Consider the following 17,626-nt stretch of genomic DNA (forward strand, 5'->3'; position numbering starts at 1 on the left):
GGTTCCGAATAGTTTAGTTCTATCAGGCGTGGGTGAAAAAGTTCTCACGAAAACAATTGGAAAGGGAAAGCTTCTGTTACATGCGTCTGGTGTTATTTTGCCAAAAAAACAAAACCAAGCTTCTGCTGTTTGCTTCCGGGATGTCTCTCTGACAGCTGTGGGTTTTCCTCGTGGCCATCTGTGCCAAGTATTAAGCAGATCTGACCCTCCTTAACTTTATCCAGAGAAGTTCGGGTAGCAAAACTGGGATTTATTTTTTTTTAAAAAAACTTCTGTGTTGACGCTTCGACAAATCTCTAATGCCTCTAAAAGCATCATAACAACTAGTCATCGCCTCCCAGGCAACGTTCGTTTTGATTTTATGATGGTTATTTTCGTAGAACTACCGCCCGGAGTTTTCAATTGTATTTTTAAAAATAAGATGCCAGGTAGAAATTAAATGGATAAAGCGTTTCATCGCTGAATTATTCACTTGATTGGCAAAGCAGCGTGAGATTTATTTTTTTTTAAGTGCATGCCATTTTAAAAAGATTATGAGTGGACTCCCGAAGGTGCTTTTTCAGGGGGCAACTGGATTTTCTTTGAAGATGTTTCGCTTCTCATCCAAGAAAGCTGTCTGCAAGGAATATAAATCCTTCCATTCCACACTATCCTGTCAGAGCTGAAAAAGCTTTTTGGATGAGAAGCGAAATGTCTTCAAAGAAAAAACAAGGAAGTCCAGTTGCCTCCTGAAAAAGCACCTTTGGGACAACCATGACCTGAATGACTGAGAATCTCTACAGACCATTATGAGGGGGAAATAAAACCATTTATTTAATTCCTTTTGCAGATCTCTGAACATACAGCTCGTGGCAAAGTGAAATTTCCCACATGATTATTCTTACTACTTATTCGGTGTCAGCTTCAATTTCCACTGTCTTGATCTGCATATGGAGGACTTTATTGCTTCGGGAATCAAATTTCTAGGAAAAAAACAGCTCTTTGCATTTTTTCCTTTCTGCAAACCATGCTAGAATATTGCCCCGGAACCTCCTAAATAGCTACAAAATTATACCTTTTTTTCTTGGAACGGGGCACTAAAAACCTAACAGAATATCTTTTCAAAGAAACTCTTTATCAATAGTTAATCCAACGAAACTCAAAGCAACGAATTCCCACCTGCCTTAAGTAATTCTTTCAAAAATTCCCTTTTACGGTCGTAGACACTACCCTTCCGCTTCTTACGTAGAGTTTGCTCAGACGCAAGCAGGCATAAGCTCCGCCCTCGAACCTTTCTGGAGGTAGATTCCGTTCCCTAGACTACCTGTAAGAGCGGCCAGCTAAGTGTATCTGCTTCAGCAGCACCGTTTTTATGCCTCCGCGAAAACATCAAGTCCGTTTTAAAAACTCCGCAAAAACATCAAGTCCGTTTTACCCAGAGTTAATTGGTCTCCATTCCTCATAACAAGACACTTGTAGAAAAGTCGAGGTCAGAGTCCTGTCCTTTGTCAAACTGAGAATAATCCTAAGAAAATAAATCTTTCTGCAATATCACCCTAATTATACCATTTAATAGTGAGCTGTTTTATACATCCCAAAATCGAATCAAAACAGTTGCTGAATACAACAGGAATGTTAATGTACTCATTTTTAAGATTTGCAAACATAATGCAAAACAAATGTATAAATTGTATGCCCTCTTGCTTTTATATATATGTATGTATGTATGTATGTATGTATGTATGTATGTATGTATGTATGTATGTATGTTTTGGTTGAAGCTCAAGCTTTTGCCCCAGAAGAATCAAAAAGCAAAACATCAGATGGAAAAGAAACAAATTCTGTATGTCTTTAATTTTCATAAACTTTATTTAAATTAAATGTATTGGTTACAAGAAACAATCAACTCCTCTAGAAGAGAAGTGGATCAAAAATAGGTATCAGATGATAGTTTGTGAATGCTGACTGGCAATTTCTCAATTTAAGGCAAAACTATGTGGCAACATTTAGTTGCAAATCTCATTGCATACTTTTGAATACCAATATTACAGTATATCACAGAAGCCAGTACACCCCCTCACAGTTTGTAAATATTTAACTATATCTTTTCATGTGACAACACTGAAGAAATGACACTTGGCTACAATGTAAAATAGTATACAGCTTGTATAACAGTGTATGTGTGCTATCCTCTCAAAATAACGCAACACACAGCCGTTAATGTCTAAACTGCTGGCAACAAAAGTGAGTATACCCCTAAGTGATAATGTCCAAATGGGCCCAAGTAGCCATTTCCCCTCCCTGGTGTCATGTGACTCGTTAGTGGTACAAGGTCTCAGGTGTGAAGGGGGAGCAGGTGTGTTAAATTGTGTGTTATTGGCTCTCTCTCTCATACTGGTCATTGGAAGTTCAACATGGCACCTCATGGCAATGAACTCTCTGAGGATCTGAAAAGAAGGAATTGTTGCTTTACATAAAGATGGCCTAGGGCCTAGGCTATAAGAAGATTGCCAAGACCCTGAAACTGAGCTGCAGCATGGTGGCCAAGACCATACGGTGCTTTAACAGAAAAAGAGAAAAAGGAAGGAAGGAAGGGAGAGAAACAGGAAAGAAAGAAAGGGAGAGAGGGAGAAAAAAGAAACAGAGAGACAAGAAAGAAAGAGGAAGAGAAAGAAAGGAAGGAGAGAGTGAGTAGAAAGAAAAGGAAAAAAAGAGGGAGAAACAAGAAAGAGAGAGAAGAGAGACAAGAAAAAGAAAGAGAAAGAAAGAAAAAGAGAGAGAGAAAAAGAAAGGGAAAGGGAAAGAAAAAGAAAGAGGAAGGGAGAGAGAGAGAGAGAGAGGAGAGACAAGAAAGAGAAAGAGGAAGAGGAAGGCAGGGATAGTCCTTGACTTATGATAACAATTGAGCCCAAAATTTTGGCTGCTAAGCAAAATCATTGTTAAGTGAGTTTCACCACATTTTACTCAATCCATCACATCTCCTGGCTAGAACAGTGAGTGATGTGAGTGATGTCAAGTTGGCCAAACCCACCTGGTCACATGCCCACCACCAAGCCATGCTCACCAAACCATGCCCACAAAACTGGTAAGGAAAAATTTTGAATTTCCCAAAACAACCACTGCCTTGCTAAAGCTGAGAGTAAAGGTGATGGATTGGCCAAGCATGTCTCCAGACCTAAATCTTATTAAGCATCTGTGGGGCATCCTGAAATGGAGGGTGGAGATGCGCAAAGTCTCTAATATCCACCGGCTCCATGACGTCATTATAGAGGAGTGGAAGAGGATTTCCAGTGGCAACCTGTGAAGCTCTGGTGAACTCTATGCTCAAGAGGGTTAAGGCAGTCCTGGAAAATAATATTACAGAAAACATTGACACTTTGGGCCCATTTGGACCCAAAGTTATCACTTAGGGGTGTACTCACTTTTGTTGCCACCAGTTTAGACATTAATGGATGTGTGTTGCATTATTTTGAAAGGACAGGACATTTACTCTGTTATACAAACAGTATACTCACTATTCTACATTATAGTCAAGTGTCATTTCTTCAGTGTTGTCACATGAAGTATTGTCATATGAAGTTTTTGTATACTTAAACATTTACAAAATGTGAAGGGGTGTACTCACTTCTGATATACTGTATATAGCAGTGTTGGCGAATCTATGCCACGTTTGCCGGAAGCAGCACGCGAAACCATCCTGCGGCGAATGCGCGGCCTCGCCAGCTTCTCTTTCGTGTTCTTGTGCCTAAATGCACACTGGTCAGCTGGACGTTGCGCTTGCAGGGGCAGCAGACCCCGGAAGACCGGCAGTCCATCACGCATGTGCAGGCCGGCACCCGACCTTCCGGGTTGTCATTGTGTGCATGGGCGAAGGCCAGCTGTTCGTCAGGTGTTTGGGTGCTGGCTTGCGCATTCGCGATGGACTGCTGCTCTTCTGGGGTCCGCCACCCCTGCGACGGCCAGCTGACCGGCACACATTTAGGCACAGGAACATGGAAGAGGAGCCGGCGAGGCCGCACATTTGCCATGGGATGGTTTCGCGTGCCACTGCTAGCACACAAGAACGCCAAAGGTTCACCGACACTGGTATATTGACTCGCTTTTATTATGAGTTTTGTGGACTAAAATCCATTTTGTTAGATGATTGAAATATCCCATAAATTGGCAGAACAGTAATCAATGAGGTAAAGAAAAAATAGGATGAAAGTACAGTACATTATTTTAGTGGGAAGTATTTTATTTCTATTTTAATTTGAGCATAGTGGAAACTTGGAACCAACTTCCAGTGCAGATAGTGGGTCAATCATCAATAACTGAGTTTAAACATACTTGGGATAAACACATGTCCATCATCTGACAAAAAATTTAAAAATAAAATTAAAACCATCAAAAGGGCAGACTCGATGAGCCTTCGGGTCATTTTCTATCGTCAGTTTTCTGTTTCCCTATTTCTATGTGAAGCATAAAGGATAATGAATGACAAAAACAAAAAAAAACTTGAATTATATTTATTTAAAGTTTGTTTATATCTCTAACAGCAGGCTTAAATGAGAGAACAGCAGAGGCTTTTTACATGGCAAACAGAATCAGGAATGCCACCATCAAACAGAAGAGCCCCATGGCTTCCGAAAGGGCAAAACCTAGGATAGCATAAGAAAACAATTGCTGCTTGAGGGATGGATTCCTGTAGATAGAAACAAAAGAAAAGCCTGTGACATAAATTCCTATTGAATTCTCCAGAATAAAATACTACGTAATGTTTACCAAACCATTATGGACACTGATAAGTGTTAAACAGCATAGATCATAGGTACTTGACTCTAATTTATTTAAAATCTTAGGAAAGTTTGCATAGTTCTGCTCCTATGTAAATAAAGGCTATATATATCCATGGAAACTGCTTCTGTTTTGTCAGCAGTGGATGATATATTTTAGCTTTGCTTCTTGTGTCTTTGTCCCTAGAATGAATGGAAGGAGAGATTCAGGAAGCTAGAATTGTTTTTCTCAAAAGAAGGATCATTTAAACCAAAAGCGCTGAATACGATCTCAGTATTCTCATTAGTTTAAAACTCAATAAAAGATGTTCCTAAATGCAAAATGCTTTACAGGTAAATCTTCAATTTACAACCATTTATTAGTGCCTGATCAAAATTAAATCAAAATCAAAATTATAATGGCACTGAAAAAAAAAAAGACTTATGACAATTTTTCACACAACCGTTGCAGCCTCTCTGTGGTCATGTGATCAAAATTTGGACGCTTGGCAATTGGCATATATTTGTGAAGATTGCAGTGTCCCAGAGTCATGTGATCACCTTTTGTGACCTTCTCACAAGCAAAGCCAATGGAGAAGCTAGATGCACTTAACAACCTTGTTACTAACTTAACAACTGCACTGATTCACTTAACAACTGTGGCAAGAAAGGATGTAAAATGGGTCAAAATTAATTTAACAATCATTGCTTAGCAATGGAAAATTCAGGGTCAATTTTGGTCTTAGGTAAAGTTTTCCAAAAATAAGACATGCTTTTTGATTCAAAGGTTTATGAACAGATGTATCTATATACTGTACAGAAGGGGAAAAATGACAATAGAACAGAAATATAATTGTTTTGTGAAAAAGGAGATAATGCCCCAGATGGTAAAAGCATGCATTTAAGACAAGTATGCTTTGCATGCTTTGGAACTATTTATGATTCTCCTAATCAATGGATACATCAGGGGTTCCCAAGCCCCAGGCCGCAGCCCACTAGCGGGCCATGGCCTATTCAGAACCAAGCCATGGGCCGGCATACATGCACATGCAGCTCGACTTGCACAAGTCAAGCTGTGCGCGCATGTGTGCACACTGCCCATCATTCGCGTGGCCTGGTTCCCCTCTCCCACCCACCCCCCAGCCAGACCACCAAGCTACAGAGATTGGCGACTGCTGGGATACATCATAGCATTAGCTGCATCTCTCCTGCAAGTTGATGGTTTGAGTCTAAGAAGTCTACTCTTCTGCAATTCCTTTCAGAATTACTGGAAGGTATACAAAAATATATCCCCATCATTATATCCGTATGAGTCAGGATAAGTGGAATCCATTAAGCATGTCCTCTTTTATTCTCAACTTTACAGGGAACCTTACACAGCCCTAATTAATTCACTTCCAAATTTCAGGATTTACTACCAAATAGTATGCACAGTTCCTGCTATCCAGCAAGTATCTTAACACAATACATAATTATCTGTGCTTATAAAATTTAACTTTGTTACTGATTTCAAAAAGATTGATTTGACATAAACAGTGGATCTGGAATGATATCTGTATATCTCCACAACAAGACATTTGATAACAAAATTCTATTTGGAACTCGCTAATCTCTTCTGAAAAACTACCATTGCATGCCTTAATGATTGCCATCCAGTTGCACTCACTTCCATTATGATGAAGTGTTTTGAGAGATTGGTAAAGGACTATATGGTTTCATGCCTTTCCCCTACATTTCATTTCATTTCATTTATTAAATTTCTATACTGCCCTTCTCTCGAAGGACTCAGGGCGGTTTACAACCAATATTATTATTATTATTATTATTATTATTATTATTATTATTATTATTATTACTACTACTACTACTACTACTACTACTACTACTACTATTATTATTATTATTATTTAATCACATTTTTATACCGCCCTATCTCCCAAGGGACTCAGGGCGGTTTACAGCCTATTAAAAACATAAATACACAAATATAAATACAAGATAAAACACTAATTAAAAAACTTATTGAATAAGGCCGAATTAAAATTTATAATTAAAATAATAAAACTCCATTAAAAACTAAATTAAAATTAAAATCCTATCCCAGTCCTGCGCAAATAAATAGATGTGTCTTAAGCTCGCGGTGAAAAGTTCGAAGGTTGGGAAGTTGACGGAGTCCCGGGGGAAATTCAATCCAGAGGGTGGGAGTCCCTACAGAGAAGGCCCTTCCCCTGGGTGTCACCAGTCGGTAGTGCCTGGCGGACGGCACCCCAAGGAGTCCCTCCCTGTGAGAGCGCACGGGTCGGTGGGAGGCAGCCGGTGGCAGCAGACGGTCCCGTAAGTAACCCGGCCCTAAGCCATGGAGCGCTTTGAAGATGGTTACCAAAACCTTGAAGCGCACCCGGAAGGCCACAGGTAGCCAGTGCAGTCTGCGCAGGAGTGGTGTCACATGGGAGCCACGAGGGGCTCCCTCTATGACCCGCGCAGCCGCATTCTGGACTAACTGGAGCCTCCGGGTGCTCCTCAAGGAAGCCCCATGTAGAGAGCATTGCAGTAATCCAGGCAAGATGTCACGAGAGCATGAGTGACTGTGCATAGGGCATCCCGGTCTAGGAAGGGGCGCAACTGGCGAACCAGGCGAACCTGGTAAAAAGTTCTCCTGGAGACGGCCGTCAAATGGTCTTCAAAAGACAGCCGTCCATCCAGGAGAACACCCAAGTTGCGCACCTCTTCCGTTGGGGCCAGTGACTCGCCCCCAACAGTCAGCCGTGGCTGCAGCTGACTGTACCGGGGTGCCGGCATCCACAGCCACTCTGTCTTGGAGGGATTGAGCTTGAGCCTGTTTCTCCCCATCCAGACCCGTACGGCCTCCAGACACCGGGACAGCACTTCGACAGCTTCGTTGGGGTGGCCCGGTGTGGAAAAGTTACTGAAGTCATATTTTCTGCAATCAAGATTGGAGCGGTTAGAATTAAGCTTAAATCTATTGTTTGCTTGTGTATTGTTGCAATTGAAGCTGAAGTAGTCTTCAGTAGGAAGGACATTGTAATAGATGATTCTATGAATTAAACTCAGGTCATGTCGAAGGCAGCGGAATTCTAAGTTTTCTAAACCCAGGATTTCAAGTCTGGTGGCATAAGGTATTTTGTTGTATTCAGAGGAGTGGAGAACTCTTCTTGTAAAATATTTCTGGACACGTTCAATTGTATTGATGTCTGAAATGTAATATGGGTTCCAGACAGGCGAGCTGTATTCAAGAATTGGTCTAGCAAATGTTTTATATGCTCTGGTTAGTTGTGTAATGTTTCTGGAGAAGCAGCTACGGAACGACAATGAAGATGCATATAGGGAAGACTGGTGGAACGGTGCCATAAAAGTATCCTGGTTCTAAATGTTAATAAAACAAAGATTGCAGATTTTAGAAAGAGCTGGCATGGTCATACTCCACTCAGTATCAAGGATGCAGCTATAGAGGTGGTCAACAATATTATGTATCTGGAGGTGCAGATAACTAACAATCTGAACTGGTCTCTCCGTAAGTTATCCTTAGTGAAGTAGGCAAACCAGCATCTGCATTTTCTTCGTCAGATGGGGAGAGCACATCTTTCTCCTTCTATACTGGCCACTTTTTACAGAGGCACGATTTAGAGAGTTTTAACAAACTGCTTCACTGTTTGGTTTGGTGGCAGCAGTGCCTCAGAGGGAAAGTCCATTCAGAGAGTGGTAAGGACAGCTGAGATTATAGGAAGCTCACTTCCCATTATTTATGATACTGCTTTTAAGCACTATGTGCTTAGAGGTCAAAGCATTGTCAGAGACCCCACACACCCACTTCGCAATCTGTTTCTGTTGCTCCCCTCTGGGAGAAGTTTTGAAGTATTTCTAGCAGGATTTCTAGATTCTGTAACAGCTTTGTTCTCTATGACATCCGTCTGGGAAACTCACATGATTCGTTTCTCTCGCCATTTACATGTATACATCTGAACAAGACTGTGTTGTTTTCCATGTCATATATGTGGGTATGTGCATAATTTTGTATTTATTTATTTAGTCATGTTTATGTGGTGCATATTATAGGTGAAGACTCTTTGAGAGCTATATGCAATGAAATTTCATTTTAATATATGCTGATTAGCGTACATTCAAAGTGACAATAAAATTATTCTAAATCTACGTCTACAGACTTCCCTAACTAAAGTTTCATATTTCTCAACTTTCACTGTGAAAATTTACTTCTTAGAAGATGGATTTATTTGTGGAAAAAGGTCATAAAATAGATTATAACTACATAGAAATAGTTCTTGCATTTTAGTTTACCTGGCATAACCAATGATTAAGCTGCCAAACACTGTTCCAATCCCAGCTCCTGAACCAGCTACTCCCACCGTAGCAGCACCAGCACCAATGAATTTAGCAGCTGTATCAATATCACGGGAGACAGCGCTGGTTTGGATTTCCCGATGAGCCAGCTGATGAATGGAAAAGCCAAAAGGCTGTGAAATGAGCAAATAATTAGTACAGTTTGACCCAAACATCTGAAAGTTCCATGGTTTTCTTGCACAAAAATTTGTAATTCAGCAGTTAGCTGGTAATGTATTAGGATATATCAAGGACAGATGTGAGAGTAAAGAAACAACAGTAAGGTTAATGTCTTGCCAAACTTTTAGCCAAAGGTAGAAGAAATGTAATTTTCATGATAGTGTTGACCTCTAATTCCCATCAGCCCCAGCTAGCACAATTGATAGTGATAGAGACTGTTATTCAACAGTATCTAGAGGGCTAAAGGCTTTTTATAGTTTCTAAGTACTGGAGGTCCATAATAATAAAACATAGAAAATCACATGGGAGTTTTTACAGAACAAAAACAAAGGTTAAATTTTCATGACTCAAACCTCCCTATAAGAAATCTTAGAAAATCCAAACCTCATCTGTGCCTATTTAAAGATGACAGCTACCATTAAACTACAACTATGCAGATTCTGAAAACCTCAGTACTGGATAGATACACTTGAAATTTTGGCCATATAAGACATCCTAATTGTGTGATCTTTTATGATTAAGAGGAAACTCCAGAAAACAACTGAACAAGAATAATAGAAATATAGTCAGTTGGTATCAGGTAGCATTAACATTGAATGAATGAATGAATGAATGAATGAATAAGTGAATGAATGAATATTTATTTAAATGGTCCTTGGAAGTTGAAATTCATGAACCATCTAACTCAAAGTAATTTTTACACTGATGATGAAAGGTAAAGAAACATCAATTGGGAAGATTGCAATTAGACTAGGGGGAAAATAATAATATCAGGATGGACACTATCTTCTTTCCCATGTTTGTGTTCACCTATGCTTGTGGTTTATGAACCATTACAAAAGAATTCTTTCTGGTACTACTTAAGTAACATTAAACATCCTTGATCATTTAGAAAGAATAGTTTCCTATAGTGACATTGCCTCTCTTTTGGGGAGACCAACACTAATGTGCATAAGACTATATAAAATTCTTCTTATGTTCCCAATTTGTAAAATATTGTAACAGGCCAGTAATATCCTATAGATCCAAGGGCCAAATAGCCAACTTCTGTACTTTCAGAATATAATGTATAATAATAACTGTTTATATTTACCTGCACAGTTTGAGTCTCAGGCCTGCTCAGTAAAGATAGGGAAGCTGGCCTAGTTAGAATTCGAGAACAGCAGCGGAGCTAGAGAGAAAAACATTTCAGTTTATATCCAACTACATACAAATCTATGCAATAGTCTAAGCTAGCTATTCAAACCTAAACTAATCCAAATCTATTTAAAATTCCTTACACTGAATTTTTTTTTAGTGACCTTCAATATGTTTTCAAGCAAATACCAAAAAAGAATCTTTTTTATATTATTCAACACAAGTGACATTTATACACATGGACAGCACCAAATGGACAAATCAGATAGACTTCATCTTACGCCAACAATGCTGGAAAGGTTTGGTTGCATTCTGTTAAGACCAGAGGTGGTATTCAGCTGGTTCAGACTGATTCGGGTGAACCAGTAGCTGCAATTTGAATTGGTTCGCCAAACTGGTAAATACCACCTCTGGTTGGCCCCACCCCACACTCGCCACTTGTCCTGCCCACCTGCTTGCCCCGCCCACCCCAGCCCTATATATGTTGCCTTTGCCATGCGGCATAGCTAATCGCCTCACCAGTTGCCTCCGCGCCACGCTTGCTCTGCTCAGCTCACCAAAGGTAAGCCTGCCACCCGCTTGCCCTTCGCCTTGGGTCGGGGGGCTGGGAACCAGGGACGCGTCATTCTATGAGGCCCAAGCCTCTGCCCACTTGCCACCCACCTCAGGGAACATACCATTCCCCGGCTCCAGCCTTGCCCTAGAACTGCCGCTCACCTCAGCCATGTAACACGCCATTCCCTGGCTCCAGCCTTGCCCTGGAGCTGCCACCTGCTTGTTGCCCATTCTCTGCCTCGCTCACTTACATTCTGTTTCGGTCACCTTGGTGGTAGTGGGGGAACAGGGCGAGGCTCGCCCACCTTTTGCAGGAAGCCTCCGGTCATTTTTGGCTGCCTTCCAAGCAGCTCTGCTGCAACATCATCCCTCTGGCACAGCAGGCCGTCCTCCTGGCTGGGTCCAGCCATGAGAGGCACTGGCAGGCAATGGGGTGCGCATGCACAGCCAGCGCAAAGAACATGGCAGCGAGTCATGGGACAAGTCCCATGAGAAGTCCCGGGACCGTCACCGCCGTTGCTGTTCTGTTCGTGCCAGCCATGCACGCCCATTCCATTGCCTGCCAGTGCTGCCCATGGCCGGACGTGGCCAGGAGAATGGCTTGCTGCACTGGAGGGACAGGCTGAAGGAGCTGCCTTCTGAGCAGCTCCACTGTGAAGGGAGGCAGAAAAGTTTGGCTTCTTTCTGCTGCAACATTCAACGTGGCTGCTTCTCTCTTCCTTCTTGGCCTCATACACACAGAGCAAACATGAGAAGGAGGTGAGAAGAAGCCAGGTTGAACGCTAGAAGACTTGGCTGAACTTTTCTGTCAGTTCTGTGGGTGTGGCTTGGTGCGGTGGTGCCGTCCCACCTTGTCCTGAGTGATGTCGAATTGGCTGCGCCCACTCAGTCCCATTACCCCTTGCCCACCAGGCCATGCCCACAGAACCAGTAGTGGAAAAATTTGAATCCCACCACTGCGTAAGATACTTCCTGGTGCTAATTGTAGCTCAGATCATCAGCTAATTAGTGGCTAAACTGAAGCTCAGAGTAAAAAAAGGCAGAAGAAATGTAATTTTCATGATAGTATTGAACTAATTCATTAAAAAATTCAGTGTGAACAACATCTCACCTATGTATGCCATACAAATTAAGAACCGGTTTGAACCACTGAATCTAGAAAGATCCAAATGAACAGTAGCGAGAGAACCAAGTAAAATCATTGACATTGCTGGATTCTATGTATCACGCCAAGTGGCTATCCGATGATACCACTAAAATAGCTGAATAGGCCAGTGAAGAGCAGCTGACCTAAACCAAAGATAAGGGCGAAGTTAAAAAGCTGAATGCAATTTTCCAACATGAAATCTGGAAAGACAAAATAGGCAGTGAGAGAAGCAATGCCAATATCTGGAAGAGGCTAGGTTTGCCATAGATCCAGCTTTTCAGCATGGCAAGGAACTATTAAAGACCACAATGGGTATGTATAAGTGACTAGTAGAAGATCAAGAACAGATGGAAAGAATATACAGAATATAGCAATTTGATTTACTATCAAGATGACAATGATGAAAGCTCAATTAATGAAGAACCACACATCTTGAAAATAATTGTAGAATGGGCCATGGAAAAATTGCCAAACTGGAAAGCCCCAGGTATTGATGGAATACCTGCATAATTACATCTCTGCCTTATGTGAAGACATATATACTGCACGAATCAAGAAGAGGGCCATGAAAATATTTGCAGATCCCTCGCATCCTGGACATAAACTGTTTCAACTCCTACCCTCAAAACGACGCTATAGAGCACTGCACACCAGAACAACTAGACACAAGAACAGTTTTTTCCCGAAGGCCATCACTCTGGTAAACAAATAATTCCCTCAACACTGTCAGACTAGTTACTGAATCTGCACTACTATTAATCGTTTCATAGTTCCCATCGCCAATCTCTTTCCACTTATGACTGTATGACTATAACTTGTTGCTGGCAATCCTTATGATTTATATTGATATATTGATCATCAATTGTGTTGTAAATGTTGTACCCTGATGAACGTATCTTTTCTTTTATGTACACTGAGAGCATATGCACCAAGACAAATTCCTTGTGTGTCCAATCACACTTGGCCAATAAAAAATTCTATTATATTCTATTCTATTCTATTCTATTCTATTCTATTCTATTCTATTCTATTCTATTCTATTCTATTCTATTCTATATGGATTACATGTCAGTGGCCTCAGGACTGGAAAAGATCTGTTTTTATCTCATTAGTAAAGAAAGGAAATGTCAGACTGCTCCAACTATGGCACGATTGCACTGATTTCTCATGCAAGCAAGTCTCTGTTAAAGATTATTAGATAGAGGCCACAGAACATCATAGATCAAGAATTATCTGATGTACAAGCTGGCTTTAGAAAGGGGTATGGCACTCAAGATCCTATTACCAATATTATTACCAATAATATTGTATATTGGTATATTCCAATATGGATTATAGAAAAGGCATGTGAATATCAAAAGAATCTATATAAGTGTTTTATTGATTACAGAAAAGCTTTTGACTATATAGAACACAATAAGCTATGCCCGGCTTTGCATAATTTTGGTGTTCCAACCCACCTAATCAGATTTATAAGATCACCATACACTAATCAGGAGGCAATAGTGAGAACACTTTTATTCTGTGCAGTAGTGACACAAATTAGTTCAGGATTAATAAGGAAGTTAGGCAGTGATGTATTTTATACCATTTTTGTTCAATCTATATGCTGAAGTGATCATGCATTAGATCTGGAACTACTAGATATTGGAGTGAAGACTGGAGGGAGAATCATAAATAATTTGAGGTAAGCAAATGATACAAAATTGAAAATAAGGAGGCCTTAAAAAATGATATGAAAAATCAAGAACCAAAGTGAAAAATAGGACTGATTCTTAAAATCATGAAAACAGATAATGATAACAGCTGCAGATAGACATAAGTTAAATCAAAAAGGAGGAAACTGAATTAATTCAAGAATTTATCTTTCTTGGATCAAAAATTGTTCACAATGACAGTTCTCCTGAAATGAAATATAGGATAACCTTAGGTCATACTGCAATGGTTAACATTGAGATAAGATAAGATCTGGAAGAGCAGATATAATTGATATTGATCCTAATATAAATATACAAAAAGTAGGCTAGTTAGAGCAATAATCTTCCCTACAATGATGTATGGGTATGGACACATGAGAACAAATGATCGGAGAATTGATGCCTTTGAATGATGGTGCTGGTATAAATTATTGTGTATATCATGAAAAACCACTTAAAACAAAAAGGTATTGAATCAAACTATACAGATCTCTAGAAGCCAAATCGTAAGACTACATCTGATTTACTTTGATATGTCACAAGTGCAAATTATGGGAGAAGTCAATGATGCTAAGAATGGTTAGTGGGACAAGAAGAAGGGGCAAGCTAAGAACATGCTGGTTTGATATCTTCTAAAGTGATACAAAGATGAACATCCAATAACTGAAAGAAGCTGTGCTTAAGAAGTTAATATGGAAAGTACTTATCTATAAAATTGCCAAGAGTTTTACACAATGAAATGGTTGAATCTACAACACTTAGATGATAAATTATTTTGTCTACCTTCATCCAGGCAACAGTTAATAAATATTTTTATGATACTAAAACAGGGATGCACAATATATAGACTTTCAAATGATGCTACACCAGGGGTTGGCAACCTTAAACACTCAAAGAGCCACAAAGGTTCTAACCGGAAGCCCACATTCAATTCTGGAGCCAACTAGAAGTCCGGTTCCCCCATCATAGTCTCCTCTTAGCACGGCGCCCTTTTTCCTCTGCTGACCCGAAGTCCGGTTCCCCCACCATACAGTCTCCTCCTAGCACACTGTCCTTTTTCCTCTGCTATCTGGAAGTCAGTTCCCCTACCATAGAGTCTATTCCTAGCGTGGCGTCCTTTTTCCTCTGCTGACCGGAAGTCCAGTTCCCTCACCATAGAGTCTCCTGCTAGCGCAACATTTTTTTTCCTCTACCTGGATAAATTAACAGTCATGGGATATGTGGAAAATTGTCCATTTTGAAACAATGTGGCTCCAGAACAAATTGTTCTTTTCCTTGTATTTCTAATCTAAGAATTCCAGGAATAATTTGTGCATTTGTGGAAATGCGCTGTTCAAGAAGAGAAAGAATACAGGCTGCTTCCAAACTTGTCTGGAACCAGAAACCATTACTATGCTAACCATTTTGTAAATGCATAAACTATCCTTGAAACACACTGATTGGCCTTTTTTGAAGGAAAACAGATTCTAGGATAGAGAATTAACAGGATGGTCCAGAGCCTGATTATTCCAGGAAGGTCCATTTTGCCCAAATGTATCCGTTACTAATAAATGACAGAGACCTTGCCTAGCAGATGAGCAAATAAAATGGGAGATGTTTTGTTTGTATTTTTTACAGAATTATTTGACCATTTTAATAAATTCTTCAGAAACTAATTTAACTAGGCAAATAATCTGCCAAAATTCATTGTGAGGTTTAGAAAAAGTCACTTAGCTTTCTCTGTAAAATAGGAGAGTTAAATTATTTGATCCAGCTGATCTATGTTATTAAGAAAAATGAAGTTATTTATTACTTTTCCATTAAGACAGGTATAAGGCAAACATTCCATACCAGAGCTGGTGAAGCCATAAGAGTTACTGGAGTCTGCATTCTGATTGTCCTGAATGAAGGAAAACAGCTACAATGAGGTACACATAGCTTAAAACAAATAACCGAGTTAAAAGATACGCACAAACACTTCCACCACTGTATGGCAAAATATTGCCATTATAAAGAACATTTTTTTTATCTGTTGGCTTCCCATTACTAGTATATTTTTTAACAAAGTATAAATTCAAAAATTAAATGGTAGATTTAGCAACCACAACTGAGACTGGCAACTCAGTTGTTGAGCAAAGTGTTGCTAAATGAAATCATCGCTGTGCTTAATGATCATACTTTGGCTTTCTTTTGTTTTACAAACCTTCAAGGATAACAAATGCAAGGAATGGTCATAAAATTACTTTATGTGAGCAGTCATTAAATGCGGAGTATTAAATCTATCAGTTAATATGAATCCTATGGAGGGAGAGATGTGATACGTATTAATTCTGTTACACTAACTCTGACATAATTACCATGATAATGAAAAATTATCAGAAAAGTAGATAAGTTAATATGGCTATGATATTCAACAGCAAATTACTTTTTTCAGTCTCTTTTTTACAGGCTGTAGATTCTGTTAGTGATATTGAAAAATATTAAACCACGACGGAAAGAAAATGCACATATGGACTCCTTTAGTTACAAATGTGCAAGCAACTACAGCTATCTCATACAAAATCTCTTTTCTGAGTGTTCCTGCTTCAAGCAAGAGCTTCCTCACCAAATCTTTTCCAGATGCTAGAATATATCACTAACAGCATCCCAGTACTTTTTCTTTTACATACCCAACCTAGGAATGGAAAAAAAAATAGATGCACTTATTCATTTCTCTTTTCCAATTTAAGCTCCAATTCTTTATCTGTTTTGCCAGTTTCTCAGAATGATACAGCACAACATAAACAGCTTTTGAGGATCAAAGCAGAGCCACCCCATTTATTTGTTCTCCCCAGCATCAGTTAAATATGTATTTATTCAGAAGCCAATTTCACCGTGTTCAATGGAGTTATTCCTTTGTTGGCATCAGGATTACACCTTGAAACGACGGGTTGTAGTCTAACTCAATAACAGTAACGTCGACAATCACAGGTTGGTAGTTCTCCGAAATTTGTTCAGAGAAGAGGCTGCGCAACTTCTAGAAGCCCTGAGAGACTTTAAGCCATGTTTTCTTGGTTAGTCAAAAATAAGAAGCTGTTATGGGGAAAAAATGAAAATACCACGGGGCGGGGCGGGGCGGGGGGCCTTCGTCCTATCTGACTTCCTCGTTCCATCTGTACATCATTAATCATTATTTTCTAGCGGTCTGTACCCTCAAAATTTGGGGGGGGCAATAAGTTGACTTTGTATATAAATATACAAATAGGATGAGACTATTGCCTTACACAATGTAAGCCGCCCTGAGTCTTCGGAGAAGGGCGGGATATAAATGTAAATAATAATAATAATAATAATAATAATAATAATAATAATAATAATAATAATAATAATAATAATAATAATAATAATAATAAGCACCCCGGCTTCCTGCACAGCTCCCCACCTCCTTCAGGGGCAGCACCTACTGCTGCTTGCGCCGTCCCTCCGAAGCGCTACGCTGCTCACCTTCTACACTAGAGCAAAGAAAGATTCCACTGAACCCTCAAAATCGCGGCTCTTCCAACCAGCGAAAACCAAGCCCCGCCCGCCCTCGCTCACCTTGCCAATGTATCACCGCGTCCTCCGCTCCTATTGGTTGACGCGACGCAAGAAACGCTGCCCTGCCGCGGCCCAGGGGCTGACGGGATACAACTATCTTCACTACTCGCGTTTTGGGCGCGCTCCTTTTTTTTTTTGTTCCCCCACTCAGGGAGGATTGGGTAGTTCCGAAAGACTCCTTGTTCGCCCATTGGCTACCTCCCTTACGCTGTCGGAGATGGTTCATAAAATGATGCTAGCTAGAGAAAGACAGAAGAGTCACGAGT

At 40.1% G+C, this 17,626-nt stretch overlaps 1 protein-coding gene across 6 annotated transcripts; it reads right to left on the reverse strand.

The window, feature by feature from the left end:
- Nucleotides 1–4,473: 4,473 nt before the first annotated feature.
- Nucleotides 4,474–17,350, reverse strand: ATP5MC1 (ATP synthase membrane subunit c locus 1). 6 transcript variants are annotated; one of them, XM_058183638.1, is made up of 6 exons: nucleotides 17,268–17,350; nucleotides 16,658–16,817; nucleotides 15,636–15,684; nucleotides 10,363–10,440; nucleotides 9,048–9,223; nucleotides 4,474–4,663 (listed from the first exon to the last, which is right to left on the reverse strand). In XM_058183638.1, exons 3-6 carry the CDS (start codon nucleotides 15,672–15,674, stop codon nucleotides 4,549–4,551), a joined length of 408 nt encoding a protein of 135 aa, XP_058039621.1. In that variant the 5' UTR covers nucleotides 15,675–15,684; nucleotides 16,658–16,817; nucleotides 17,268–17,350; the 3' UTR covers nucleotides 4,474–4,548. The 6 variants fall into 6 exon arrangements, with proteins under 6 accessions (XP_058039621.1, XP_058039618.1, XP_058039622.1 ...); XM_058183635.1 differs by having other exon boundaries at nucleotides 17,181–17,323; XM_058183639.1 differs by lacking the exon at nucleotides 17,268–17,350 and adding an exon at nucleotides 17,206–17,267.
- Nucleotides 17,351–17,626: the final 276 nt, after the last annotated feature.

This window comes from Ahaetulla prasina, chromosome 4, assembly GCF_028640845.1.
Source record: "Ahaetulla prasina isolate Xishuangbanna chromosome 4, ASM2864084v1, whole genome shotgun sequence".
In the NCBI taxonomy this organism is placed as follows: domain Eukaryota; kingdom Metazoa; phylum Chordata; class Lepidosauria; order Squamata; family Colubridae; genus Ahaetulla; species Ahaetulla prasina.